Consider the following 14,468-nt stretch of genomic DNA (forward strand, 5'->3'; position numbering starts at 1 on the left):
AAGCAGGATAGAAATCCAAGGCAAGCCTATGCTACATGGTGAGTTTCTGTTGTTTCGTGGCCCCCACCCTCTCGGGGCTACAAACCCTACTCCTGACCCCTTTCCCACATGTGACTATCTGGTTTTCTTCTAATCCCATTCTTCCACATAATTTGTGGGTTCACATACTCCTTCTGAAAATACTTGAAAGATCCGGATGATGTCTTTGTGTCCTGCTGTGACAGTGCTCCGGGTGTCAGGAGGAAGATGGTGTGTGACGTACAGTCCTTTCCCCAGGGGATGCTGTACTGACCCCTGAAGGTGGCGTGTGTACAGATGAACACTTTAAACAAGCTTGTCGGTTCTGTAGAAGAGGAGAAATAATGGTGCGTCCGTGGAGGAATAGGGTGGCCCACCCCATCCGTGCGTAGGAGAAAGGCTTTTAGAGACGGGCACTGAGTGATCGGCCAGATTGGAAGGTGAAGCCGAGGAGCCCAGCACATGCAGTCATGGCAGGAGCTCATCCACACATGGGGTTAGGCTCTCTGAACAGGGTTCAAAGGGGCCGCTGTGTCCTGCTAGTGACTGAGGGGTGTTGGTTGGTTGGTTAGGCTTTTATTTTGTTCTGTTTTGTTTTTGATACGGGGTTTCTCTCCGTAGCCCTGGGTGTCCTGGAACTCACCCTGTAGCCCAGGCTGGCCTCAGACAGAGATCCACCTGCCTCTGGCTCCCAAGTGCTGGGATTAAAGGTGTGCACCACCAGTGCCCCGAGTGCCTGAAGTTATAAGTGTTTCTGTATTCACCTAGCACATACCACCTACCTTGGCCTATCAAAGGATCAGGGTTTATTGACTAGATTTAATGGTTTTTAAAGCATTTTACTATCTTTAGTTAAGCGTATGTGAGCATGAGTGTAGGCGCTCAGACGCAGAGATACTGGGTTCCTGGGGCTGGAGTTAGAGGCAGTGGTCAGACACCTGTTGTTAACTGCTCTTAACGGCCGAGCCATCTCTTAGCTTGGTTATATTGAATTTTATTTTAGCAGTGTGAGATGCATAGTTTTTAGAATTTACTTACTTTCTGCACTGGCTGGTTTTGTGTCAACGTGTCACAAAGTAGAGTCATCAGTGAGGAAGGATCCTCAGTTCAGGAAATGACTCCTTTGAGACCCAGCTGTAAGGCATTTTTTTTTTCTTCAATTAGTGGCCAGTGGGGGAGGGATGGTCCAGCCTATTGTGGTCCCTGAGCTGGTGGTACTGGGTTCTATAAGAGAGCAGGCTGAGCAAGCCAGGGGGAGCAAGCCAGTAAGAAACATCCCTCCATGGCCTCTGCATCAGCTCCTGCCTCCAGGTTCCTGCCATGTTTGAGTTCCTGCCCTGACTTCCTTTCATGATGAACAGTGATGTGGAAGTGTGAGCTGAATAAGCCTTTCCTCCTCACATTGCTTCTTGGTCACGGCGTTTTGTCTCAGCGATAGAAACCCTAATATACTTTATTGATAAAGTTCTCATTTGTCTTTATGTTTTTAATTATTCTTAGTTCCTAAAGCCTTGTGTGTGTGTGTGTGTGTGTGTGTGTGTGTGTGTGTGTGTGTGTGTGTGTTGGAATTTGAGCCCAGAACCTCATGAAGACTAATCAGGTGTCCGCCACTCAGCCACATTCCTGGTCCCTTCTGCCTCTCCCCACTCGCTTTTGGGGTATAGTTTGTTGATAGCCCAGGCTTGCTGGGAACTTGTACTCCTGTTTCCTAGGTACTGAAATTACAGTCGTATGCCGAGTAAATTGATTGCTTCGTTCATGGCTAATGTGGTAATGCTGTTTTCCATTTCACAAGTGAGAAAACATACGTGTTAACTTACTTAAGGTCAATAGAAAATGACATCACCAATTTTGCTTATACATTTAAAGTAGATTTATTAGACCAGAGATATAAAATTCTTATAGGTAAACTTTTCTCTAACGAATAATAATAATAATAATAATAATAATAATAATAATATCATGCATATTGGGTGTGTGCGCCTGTATTCCAGTATCAATGGAGGCCAGAGGTGTCAGATCTCTGAGCTAGAATTGCAGATATTAATGATCTGCCTGGTGATGTGCTGGGAATTGAACCTAGTTCTTCTGGAAGAGCGACAGTGCTCTTAACCACTGAACCATCCCACAGCCCCTAGATGAATATTTATTAATATTGAGTGCATATGAATAATGAGTAGCCCTGTTTGCATTCCACTAATCTCTTCAGCAGTTTGGTTTACAAAATGAATGTCAACAATACCGTGCTCCACTTAGCTGGTCTGCCTTGCTCAGTCAGCGTCTTCCCTAGTCCAAATATATACATTGAACAGTAGCCAGTATGGCCAGCAATGGGGGGTCTTCAGGGCGATTGAGAGTTGAAGTTCTGTCTGGGCCACAATTTAAAACCGTGTCTCAAAAACTAAAAGCAAAAAGTCAGAAGTGCAGATAGGATATGAGCGTCTAATTTATTTCTTGGTGTGTGTAGCTACTATAGAATGTGCATAAACATGGCTGGATTACAAGATGTCAAAGCCCATGCCTCCCTAGGCATGGTGCTGCCCTCCCAGAACTCTCTGAATTCAAGGCCAGACTGATCTAGAGTGGGTTCCAACACAGCCAGGGCTACCAAGTGAAACCCTCTCTTTAAAAAATAGACAGACAAAACAAAACAAAAAGCCTTGCCTGTAATTGAATTTTGAGGTATTTTTCATTCCTCAAAAAATCTATCCTTGTATCTTCTTGGAGGAGAGAGTGTTGACTGTTCTTTGTTCTCATACAGGAAGGAGAAGAGCAGACAGGGAGAGAACAGTGGTCAAGTGCCCTGGGCGTCAAACAGGGAGAGAAGCCGCCTAGGCACGGTGCTTTGGTCTGTGTGATCATCTGTCTAGAACAGCGTTTGGCCTCCTACCAATTGGGTGTTTACTTCTTGGGAAGGGAAAGAGTCTTCTCAGTGTAGCCTTGGGCCTTTACTGTCAATTATTTTCTGAGAAGAAAGGCTGTGAGCATATTGATAGTGACGTACGTGTGTGTGTGTGTGTGTGTGTGTGTGTGTGTGTGTGTGTGTGTGTGTGTGTGTGTGTGTGTGTGTGTTTTAACGGGGATTGAACCCAAGATCTAGAATTCAGCGTTTGTGAATTTAAGGAGACACCATCCCATGTGCCATGAATTACTGTTTGTGTCTCACGACTTGACCGTAAACAAGTTAAGTTTATAAAGGGACTCTGACTGTTTCCTCTTGAGCAGGCGTTTGGTTACAAATGCTATGGCTTCCTACTTTATATAGGCCATCAAGTTTGCTAGGCAAGCACGCTATCACTGAGCTCTATCTCGAAGGCTCGCTTTCTTTTTGCAGCAGGGTTCACTAAGTTTCCCATGCTGGCCTTGACTTTACTCTGTGCCCCAAGCCTTGAACTTAATGGTCCTCCTGCCCAGCCTGTTGAGTAGCTTTAATTACAGGCCTCTTTGAACATTTAAGTTGCAAGTCAAATGGTAGAGTACTTGCCTAGTTTGTCTAAGGCGGTGCTTTTGACTCCAGTACTACAGAAAGCAAGTGAGACAAACAAACAGAATACTCTAAAACTGAATCGTTTTCTTCAAGTCCGTTACTTTAAAGAGGTTTTTAGTTGTTTTCTCTTGAGAGAGAGTCATAGCTGACAGTTGACTGGATATGTCAGTATTCCCAGAACTACTTTATAGCATTGACTTTAGATGTACCTGTTAGCGTGTCTTAGGTGCGTTTCTATTGCTGTGAAAAAACATGATGCTCGGGGCAGAAAGAGTTTGTTTCATTTTATATTTCCAAGTAACTGTTGGTCAGACAGACGTCAGGGCAGGAACCTGAAGGGAGGAGCGGAAGCAGAGACCACCCAGGAATACTGCTTACCAGCTCCTTCCTCCTGCCTTACTCAGTTTGCTTTCTTCTTTGTTTTATTGAGGCAGTGTTTCTGTCTGTAGCCCTGGCTGTCCTGGAGCTCACTATGTGACCCACCTACCTCCACCTCCTGGATGCTGGGATTAAAGATCTGTGGGGCCAGCACCAGGCCTCAGCTTCCTTTATACACCCGAGGACCACCTTTCCAGGGACATGATTGCCCCCAATGAGCTGGACCCTTCCATGTCACAAATCAAGAAAATGCCCTACAGATTTGCCCGCAGGCTAATCTGATGGTGGCATTTTGAGTTGAAGTTCCCTCTGTCAGGTGACTCCAGCTGGTGTCAGGTTGATAAACAAAGGAAAAAAAACTAACAGCAAGACCCGAAGAGACAAGCTGATCCCTGTGGGTCCCAGGCCAGACTGGGCTGCACAGAATGGTCGTCTGCAACAGAAGCTGTGGCAGAGGCTGAGGGGAGCCTAGGGTCAGAGAAGCCAGCAGAGGCTGAGGGGAGCCCAGGGTCAGAGAAGCCAGCAGAGGCTGGGGGAGCCCAGGGTCAGAGAAACCAGCAGAGGCTGAGGGGAGCCCAGGGTCAGAGAAGCCAGCAGAGGCTGGGGGAGCCCAGGGTCAGAGAAGCCAGCAGAGGCTGAGAGGGGAGCCCAGGGTCAGAGAAGCCAGCATTTACTGTTTCCTTACTTTTTACTTATTTTTTGGTTTTTAGACGGGGCTTCTCTGTGTAGCCCTGGCTGTCCTGGAACTCACTCTGTAGACCAGGCTGGCCTGGAACTCACACATCCCTGCCTGCCTCTGCCTCCCACTGCTGGAATTAAAGGTGTGCACCAACATCACCCATCCATATTGGATTTTATATTTCCACTGTTTTGTGTACTTACCCACCACCGAGGTTAAAAACAAAAACAAAAGCCATGATAGAGTTAGAACTGAAAACCAGCTAACATTCTGCCCTCTTTCTCCAGGTGTGTTTACTGCCTGCATTCATTCCTTCATCCCTAATGTTAACCTTTCTTGTTCTCTTTCATACAGTACTGTACCTACATGTATGTGTATTCACACACACACTCAGAGAGAACATGTTAGATTCTGCATGTAAGGAGGAAATGTGGTTTTTTTCTTCTGAGATTGTGTGACCTTGCTTAATAATATATATTTTAAATCTGTCAATTTTCCTGCAAATTTTGTGACTTCGTTTTTCTTTAGAGCTGAACGGTATTCCATTATATATATTTGTGTGTGTGTGTATGTACATATAATTATATATATGTATATATATGTGTGTGTGTGTATATATATATCAATTTCCTTGTCCCTTTATGTGTTGATGGAAGTGAGGTTGATTTCACTTCTTGCTGTAATGAATAAAGCCATAATAAAGATGATGCTGCAGATACTTCTGTGCTAGGGTGTAACCAGAAACGAAAGGGCTCACAGGACGATTCTATTCAAAAGTTTTTGAGAGGTCTTCAGACTGAGTTTCACAACAGCTGCATTGTTTTGTACCCCACTAATAGTGGTTGAGGTTCTTTTCTCTGCACATCATCTCCAGCATTTGTTGTCATAGTTACTCATGGTAGGTGGCCATTGGTGAGGTGCTCTGAGAGTACTTTTAATTTGTGTTCCCTTGGAGAGATGGCTCAGCGGTTAAGGGCACTGACTGCTCTTCCAGAGGTCCTGAGTTCAATTCCCAGCAACCACATGGTGACTCCCAACCATCTGTAATGAGATCCGATGCCCTCTTCTGGTGTGTCTGAGGACAGCAACAGTGTACTTAAATATAATAAATCCAGAAAAATCACATTATTTTAAAAAAGTTATTGGCCATTTGTGTTCATTTTTGAGCAGTGAATACTCATGTTTATGTGCCCACTTGCTAACTGGCAGTTTTCTTTCCTTGGTGTTTAATTTCTGCAGTTCTCTGTAAGTTTGGATGTTAGCCCTCATCTGAGTGTAGCTGGTAATGACCCCCCGTTCTGTGGGCTGTCTGCCTCCTGTGTCCATTTATTTTACTTAGGTGTTTAGTGTTTATTTTTTTCAGTGTTTCATTAGAATTTATGATACATTTGTGGGTGCCCAGAAAGGCCAGAACAGGGAATTGGATCTTCTAGAACTGGAATTACAGTTGTGAGCCATCCAGACTGGGTGCTGGAAAGACCTCAGGTCTTCTGGAAGATCAGTGGGCATTCTGACCTGCTGAGCCATCTCTCCAGCCTGGACATTTATTCTAAAGATCAGCTGCTAACCTAGTGGGGAAGTAACGAGGGGCTTCCTGTTCTCAGCATGCTGATTCGAATGATTCGTACATGCAGAAGTTTTTCTTCATGTATAGAATTCAGGCTTGCATGAATTCGAAGTGTGACTGTGGTCCTGAATGAGATTGGCATATGCATATCACTTGTTTAAGGTCCTTGTACAGATTAGTAAACGTTAGCACTGGGAAGTACATACCAGGGTCTTTCCTGAGCTGACAGATGCCCAGTGCTTTGACAAACCTCTTGCAGTCTGCTTACGTGTGGATGACCTGCGTCTGGCTGATCTTTAACTGTGGGTTAGCTGGGGACAGTCCCTAACTCTTTGCCTGGAGAAAGGATGAAAACCAGCTCCTGATGCACCTCAGTGTTGTATTGATGTTGTGCGGGAAATGGCTCGGCCACCAGAACGCTTGCTGCTTTTGCAACAAGCTCAGTTCCCAGCACCTGCGTGGTGGCTCACAACCTTTGTAACTTCAGTTCAGGGGGATCTGACACCTTCTTCTGGACTCTTCAGGGCACCCAGACTACATGTGTTGCATACACATACATGTGTGTATGTAGACAAAACATCCATAAACATAAAGTAATACATCTAAAAAGAATTTTAAATTGATAACCACCTAGGCCCATAATTTTGGAGGGAACCATGCAATTAATTTTTCATTATGCATTATACTGAGTTATGGAATCAACTGCCCAACACTGTATCGGTTGTGTAGTGACCCTTACACTCAGGTAGCACTTCCTTGGGTTGTTCTGTGCGTTACCAGCCGTGTGTCTCTCATCATGTACACAGGTGGCATGGGGCGTGAGCATGGGTGGACTCTGGGGCATCTCGGACGTCAGCCCTTCCCTGGTCCTCAGACCCTCCTCGTGTGCAGTTAGCGCTCCCTGAGAGTAGGGACTGTTGTGAGTTGGAAGAGTATCTCATGGGGGCTGAGGGTGTTGACTTCACAATGGAGAGAGAGTTGGAGAAAAGCAGCGTAAGCACTAGGCTGGAAGTTGGAGCACAGGGACCAGATACTTAGGGGGCCACAGAGAGGAGAGTGATCATTACGGCTGGAAATACTGGTGGGGCCAAGTCATGGATCTGATGGAATTTAGAAAGGGGACTAGGCTTAATAAAGGGCTTTTTGTTGTTGTTTGATGGCTGACTGGCTGGCTGGCTTGCTGGCTTACTTGCCGCTTGCTTGCTTGCTTGCTTGCTTGCTTGCTTGCTTGCTTGCTTGCTTGCTTGCTTGCTTGCTTGCTTGGCAGGGGCTCCTGTGGCCCAGGCTGCACCCTGGCTTGCATCACCAATGCCAGCTCTTGATTGCTATGCACTGTCAGCTGAGCTCATCTGCAGCTCGAAGCAAATACCCTTTATTTCTTTCAGGAGGAATGATATGTGTGGTTAGGAGAGGTTAAATGTATTGGATGAGGCGAGTGTAACTATGTGAATAATCTTTGGAATTAGATTAAGATCATAGGGCATAGGTACAAGGCTCTCTCTTAGGTGAGTGATAAGAGTCTACTGGGCTTGAAAAAGTAACAGGAGTATGTGGTGTGGTTTACTTTGTGTGCCTGGCCCTTTAAAAGATCCCCAGTTGCTGGTCACCTGGCCCTAGAGAGCTGCTTGATCCCAGGACCTTCAGCTTCGGTTGCCCCTAACTTCTAGGAATAGGAGAGGATAGAAAGAGACAGCAGAGGCTGAGAGGGAGCCCAGGGTCAGAGAAGCCAGCAGAGGCTGAGAGAGGAGCCTGGGGTCAGAGAAGCCAGCAGAGGCTGAGGGGAGCTCAGGGTCAGAGAAGCCAGCAGAGGCAGAGGGGAGCCCAGGGTCAGAGAAGCCAGCAGAGGCTGAGAGGGGAGCCCAGGGTCAGAGAAGCCAGCAGAGGCTGAGAGAGGAGCCCAGGGTCAGCCAGCAGAGGCTGAGAGGGGAGCCCAGGGTCAGAGAAGCCAGCAGAGGCTGAGGGGAGCCCAGGGTCCAGGTGGCAGGAAAGCAGGCCAGAGAAGGCAGTTGGTTTAGGAGAGGCCTGAGTAGGCTAGAGGAGAGAAGACAGTCAGTCAGAACAGAGGCTGAGCAGGGAGAGTGGGAGCCTGCTGAGCCAGCAGAGGCTGAGCTGAGCCAGAGACCATATTGTTAGGAGACAGTAGAAAGACTAGCAGAGTGACAAGAGGAGACAGTTGGTGACAGCCAAGCCAGAAGCCGAGCTGAGCAGATCAGCTAGAACAGTTACAGTTGCTATAGCTTAGAACTGCTAGTGCTGGGAGAACTGGGGGAAGGGACTGTCCAAGCAGACTGTGAGGGACTGAGGGAGGAACGGTTGGGGGAGACCTTTGAAGGGGCTTGGGCTGGACAGGAGTTTGGAAGTTTGTAACATCGTAGTTTGTAAGAAAGGAGACATTAAAAGAAACATTAAAACACACATTTTGCAGATATATAGTTTCTATTTTGATGTGGCTCATATTACATATTACTTGAATATGTAGTTCACACACACACACACACACACACACACACACACACACAAATGTGCACACACAGAGACATTTTTGAGATTCTGTTTTACCGAATAGCTTAATCTTGCTTCAAATTCTTATCTTGGCCCCTCTGATATAGAAATTACAGACATGTAGTACCATTCCTGGCTTTTACCTCCTTCCCTCTCTCCCTGCCTTCCTCTTTTCACACCCGCCCCCCTTCACTACCTAGCCCTGGCTGTCCTGGAACTTACTACGTAGACCAGGCTGGCCTCTGCCTCCTAAGTGCTGGGATTAAAGGTGTGTATCAGTGAGGCCTCCCCACACCCCGCTCCACCTTTTCTTCTGTGAAGTTTTTGCCTGTGAAATGGTTTCATTAATTCCTGTAAGGATCTCGCTAATGCTGTTTCTTTGTTTCCAGTTTGGCTTGGTTGAAGAAAGCACTTAGCCTATATGTACTGCTCTGTCCACTGGAAGAATGACAGATGACAAAGATGTGCTTCGAGACGTGTGGTTTGGACGGATTCCAACGTGCTTTACTCTCTATCAGGATGAGATAACTGAACGAGAAGCAGAGCCATACTATGTAAGTGCATGCCGAGGGGACCTTTAACTTGGCCCAGTGTAAATGAAGGCTTCAGAGCCTGAAGGCTTCACTTTTCCACTCCCTTTTCCACTCCCTCTCCCCTCCCTCCCTCCCTCCCTCCGTCCTCCCTCCCTCCCTCCCTCCCTCCCTCCCTCTCCCCTCCCTCCCCCCCTCCCTCCCTCCCTCCCTCCCTCCCCCCTCCCTCCCTCCCTCCCTCCCTCCCCCCTCCCCCCCTCCCTCCCTCTGTCTTTCTTTCCTTTCTTAATTTTTTGTCTTCTTCTCTCATACAGTACATCCTGACTGCAGACTCCCCCCTCTGCAGTCCGTCCCACTCCCTGCGTAGCTGTTCCGTGCTGAGGGCAGTCAGAAGACTGGGGTGCTTAGCACGGAAGTGGGACAGCCCGAGTTTAGCTTCCCAGGACCCACATGGATGGAAACAGCCATGTGCCTGGAGCGTGGGCTCTGGGGAGGCAGACCCTGCCTTCAAGCCAGTGAGCTCCAGATTTGGGGATGTTCAGTAAAGAGGACGGTGACTGGAGAGATGGCTCAGTGCTTAGAACCTTGCTGCTCTTGCAGAGGACCTCAGTTCCATTCCCTCTTCTGGCCTCCTGCACTCAAATGGCACACACACCACATCAAATAAATGCAAATAAAATGACAAGAGTGACTGAGGAAAAGATTATATTACAGATTTTGAATGTGTAATCCTCCTGCCTTGGCTTCTATGCCTAGTACTAGAATTCTTTTTCTAAACTTTTATTTCATCTTATTCTCTGTGCCTAAGTGTGTGTGTGTGTGTGTGTGTGTGTGTGTGTGTGTGTGTGTGTGTGTGTGCACCACTTGTGCAGGAAGCCTTGGAGGTCAGGAAGAGGTGTCCTGTACCCTGCAGCCAGAGTTATAGACAGTTATCAGCCGTTGTGTGGAAGTCAGGAGTGAAACACAAGTCCTCCGTAAAAGCAGTAAAGCACTTGTAACCACTGAGCCCTCTCTTCACTCCTTGAAAACAAAATCTTTTACAAAGAGTCAAGGCCCCAAATAGCCTCATTATCCTGGAAAGGCAGTGCAGCAGAGCGTCCTGACTCCTTGCGACTCCCTGAGACTCCCTGAGCCCTTCCCCCGACCACGCCAGACCCTTGTCTTCTTTCCCTCCTTCTGTTCCCTTCCCCTTTCTCTCTGTCTCTCCTCTTTCCTCTCCTTCTGTTCCCTTCCCCCTTTCCCTCTTTGAGAAGTCTCACTGGAAAGCCTTAGGCTAGCTTTAAACTTTGAGGGGTCCTCCTGCCCCTGCCTGCCTCTTGAGTACTGGAACTAAAGGCATGGGCCACCATGCCTGCCTGAAAATAATTAGTTTACTATGCTAATTTCATTCTCTCCTGGTATGATAAAATACCCTGACAAGAAGGGAGTTGTTTTTAAATAAATAATTCACAGGTGTTTATGAATTTCAGGCTCCAGTCCATTATTGCTGGGAAGCTGAGGCAGGCAGAGAAGGTGAAGTGGCATCTAGTTACCACATCCACAGTCAGGACAGACAGAAATGAACACATGCCTGCAAGCTTACTGCCCTTTCCACTCTGTCAGCCCAGAACCTGAACCCGGGGAATGGGGTCCCTGACCTCAGTTAGCAAAGTCAAGGTGACCACTGCTAACCATACCCACAGGTCAGGTCTGTGTGGACAAGTGATTCTAGATAGCATTGAGTTGGCAAAGCCAACCATCGCACCAATGTATTTTACACCAGTGGATCCCATCTGTAGAAGATGGCTGCCATGTGTACTCCTTTGATTTTGTATATCCTTCAGTGTATCCTGTGTACTGGTGCTTTAGTTTTTGAAAGAGTCTAATGTATCTTTGTCATTTATTAGCCATATTATTAAAATATAACTGATATTTTAAACATTTAAGTTCTATGTAAAGAGAGGTGATAATACTCATGTAAATCATTTAATATTTACAATAAATTTAATAGAACTGAATACCTTAATTAGTATGATACGCAATTATGTATTATATAGAGTGGTAAGGAAAAATTATCGATTGTGTCAATTACAAACATATGTTCCCTTAGCTCTACTTAGAAGTTATAACCCAATCAGAAACATTTGCTGTTTTAACCTCTAGCTTTTAGCTTCTATAAAAAGCAGATTACTTGGGATTAAGTAGTCAAAGTAATACAAAGAACACAACTGTTTCCCTTACTATGAAAAGGTTTAAGGGGGGCTGGAGAGATGGCTCAGCGGTTAAGAGCACTGACTGCTCTTCCAGAGGTCCTGAGTTCAAATCCCAGCAACCACATGGTGGCTCACAACCATCTATAATGGGATCTGATGCCCTCTTCTGTGTGTCTGAAGACAGCTACAGTGTACTCATATGAATAAAAATTAATTAAAAATTTTTAAAAAGGCTTACTTAACATCTTTATTTTGAAACAATGATGAATAAGTAAATATGGCTTTTCAAATTTTCATTTCAGTTGCTTTTGCCAAGAGTCAGCTATTTGACGCTGGTAACTGACAAAGTGAAAAAGCACTTTCAGAAGGTTATGAGACAAGAAGATGTTAGTGAGATTTGGTTTGAATATGAAGGCACACCCCTGAAATGGTGAGTACATTTTTCTTCTTTGTTAAGCACTAAGTATATGCTTTAAGAAGGTATAGTGTGCTAGAACAGGTGTGCAAAGTTCCTCAAAGAAAGAAGGCCATGCATGGTAGCTCTCATCCCAGCATTCAAGAGACTACAGCAGAAAGTTACCAGTTTGAGGCTGCTCTGGTCAATGTATCGAATACCAGGAAAGCCAGGACCACACAGCAGGACCCTAAAAAAAAAAAAAAAAAAAAAAAAACCCAGAAAAGAAGTGAGAGTTAAACCATTGTGTAATGCTGTGTAGACAGTACCCTGCCTTGTCTAGCATGTTCCAAGCCCTGGATTCAGTCTCCTAACATGTCAGAAACCAGCCATTGTGAGGCACACCTGTAATGCCAGCACTCAGAGGCAGAGCCGGAGGGAGGCTCAGAAGTTTATCATCCGTGGTTCCATAATGAGTCTGGCCTAATCTATGTGAATTAGAGACAAGGCCCATCCTTGTTCTCAACTCCACGCCACTCTACACCACTCCTCCACTCCCCACCCCCACAAAAAACAACAGAAAGGAAAAAACCTCTGCCTTTCTCAATAGAGCCATTAGAGATAGGGCCCAGGGTTCAAATGCCTAATCTTGGTGACATTTCTCATTCAAAGCATCATAGAAGAGGGGAGAGATCTGCCTTCTGTTTGGATGGATGGATAATTGGATGATAGGTTAGCATATTTTCTTTGTTAAAAAAGTGTTTTTAATCATGTGTATGGCTGTGTGTGTGTTGGCATGTGCAAGTGAGGGCAGGTGCCCGTGGAGGACGGAGAAGGCATCAGATACCCTCGAGCAGAGTTACAGCTGGGTACGAGCCACTCCGTGTGGACGCTGGGAGCTCATCTTGGGATCTCTGAAAGACCAGGCTGTTTTGTTTTATTAGTATGGATGTGTGATGCCCTTATAGGTCAGCAGAGAGCACTGGATCCCGTGGAACTAGAGTTACAGATGGTTTTGAGCACCATTTCGGTGCTGGGAATTGAACTGGGGTCCTCTGAAAGAACAGCAAGTGCTTTACACTGCTGAGCACCTTTCTGACCCCAGTGTGTACTCTTAGCTGCTGAGACCATCCCTCCAGCCCCACCACACCCTGGCTTCTGTGCGATTTACGATTCTTCAAAACTCCTAAATCAGGGTTTTATCCATGTGCAGATACAGTTTTGGTGTTTTTGGTTATTGTGCTTCTAAAATATTTGAAGTAGAGAAGTTACAAAGAGAAGGCCGTGGAAGAGGTCAAAATATACTGGGATCCTGTATTCGTATGTTTGGATTTGTATGCAGTTGATTGCAGAAATATGCTAAAATGGTTTAAATAGGTTAAAGTACTTTCTCCCAATGTGGAAATAATACAATGAAGAGGCTTCGAAAGAGACTTAGAAAAGAAAAGGAAATTTAAGTAATTAAATCTTCTTACTGTGCAGCTGACAAGGACAACTTGGAAGGAGCGAACTTCTAGGATTTAGGTTATATTTTTTTAAGGTTATAGCTCCTAGATACCACAGTAATCTTTGGACAGATTCCTTCTTTTTACCGCAGAAGAGTGATTTGGCTTATATCATCTTCCTGTACCCTTTGAGAAAGCACCCTGCCTCCACCCTTCACTGGGGACTGAACCAGGGCTCTTGGGCATCCTAGGCAATTGCTCTTCCACTAAACTTTATTCTCAGCCCTCTGGAAAGTCTTTTTCCCTCCAAGACAGGATATGTTTGTTTCCCAGGCTAGTGGGAGGCTCGCCCTGTAATCCAAGCTTGTGTCAAATCACTGTGCTTCTGACTGTAGCCGCTCAGCTATTGTGATGACGGGTGTGCTCCAAATGCTTATCTTAAGAGCTCTTGTGCCATAACTACAGAAGGTCTATTTAATCCCCCCCATCTATTCTCTAATTTCCTAGTTGCTTATTTTAATTTGCCCACATTATAGCAGAAAGCTATTTAAGAAAAGTAGAAGACACACTGAATGTCCAGTACGTTAAAGGTACAGGCCTAGCACAATGGTCATGCTTTTAATCCCAGCACTCAGAAGGCAGAGGCTGGCAGATCTCTGAGTTTAAGGGCGGCCTGGTTTACATAGTGAGTTCCAGGACAGTTAGAGCTGTGTAGAGAGACTCTGTCTCAGAAAGAAAAGATGTTATTGATGCGTAGACAGGTTCTAGGCCATAGTTTTCCATAGGCTACAGTGATTTATCTTTATCATGGAGGCCAGCCCCAGCCCTCATGTGTTTGTGTTGCTAACTTTAAAAAGTTATCTGAGAAACGGAAGTGTTGATCCATCTGAAAGCCGTGTCTTTTGGGATTATTTAAGCAGACAGCAGAGGGTGCTGTAACACTGCACTTAAGGAGTGGAGTTTCTACACTGAGCGGAACTGGTCATCACTTGTATTGATACTCTGATGCTGTGATTGTCTGGAGGCCAGTTCTGCTCTGAAGACCGCTCTGGCAGCACATCATGTTAGTGGGTGAAGTCGGGTTGGGTTCATTGCTCAATAGGAGAGCGCTGGCCTGGCCGTACAGGGCCCTGGGTTCATCTTCCCTGCTGCAGCAAAAGACAGTGGGGAGAAGGGACAGAGTGAATTAGACCTTCACCTTTCTTTTTGTTTTGGTAACTGTAAGTTAGGCACATCTCTGATGTGATTTTTTAAATACTGCACAAAACATTTTCAG

The 14,468-nt window shown here is 45.8% G+C and overlaps 1 protein-coding gene across 4 annotated transcripts in view; it reads left to right on the forward strand.

Annotated features, from left to right (window-relative positions):
• Positions 1–14,468, forward strand: part of Atg5 (autophagy related 5) — a 90,992-nt gene that overhangs the window by 6,553 nt on the left and 69,971 nt on the right. For all 4 annotated transcript variants that reach the window (NM_001399021.1, NM_001399020.1, NM_001014250.2 and 1 more), the window contains 2 exons: positions 9,021–9,185; positions 11,656–11,783. In NM_001399021.1, coding sequence (NP_001385950.1) covers positions 9,078–9,185; positions 11,656–11,783 — 236 coding nt within the window. In that variant the 5' untranslated portion in view covers positions 9,021–9,077. The remainder of the gene's footprint in view (positions 1–9,020; positions 9,186–11,655; positions 11,784–14,468) is intronic.

Source organism: Rattus norvegicus, chromosome 20 (assembly GCF_036323735.1).
Source record: "Rattus norvegicus strain BN/NHsdMcwi chromosome 20, GRCr8, whole genome shotgun sequence".
Taxonomy (NCBI): domain Eukaryota; kingdom Metazoa; phylum Chordata; class Mammalia; order Rodentia; family Muridae; genus Rattus; species Rattus norvegicus.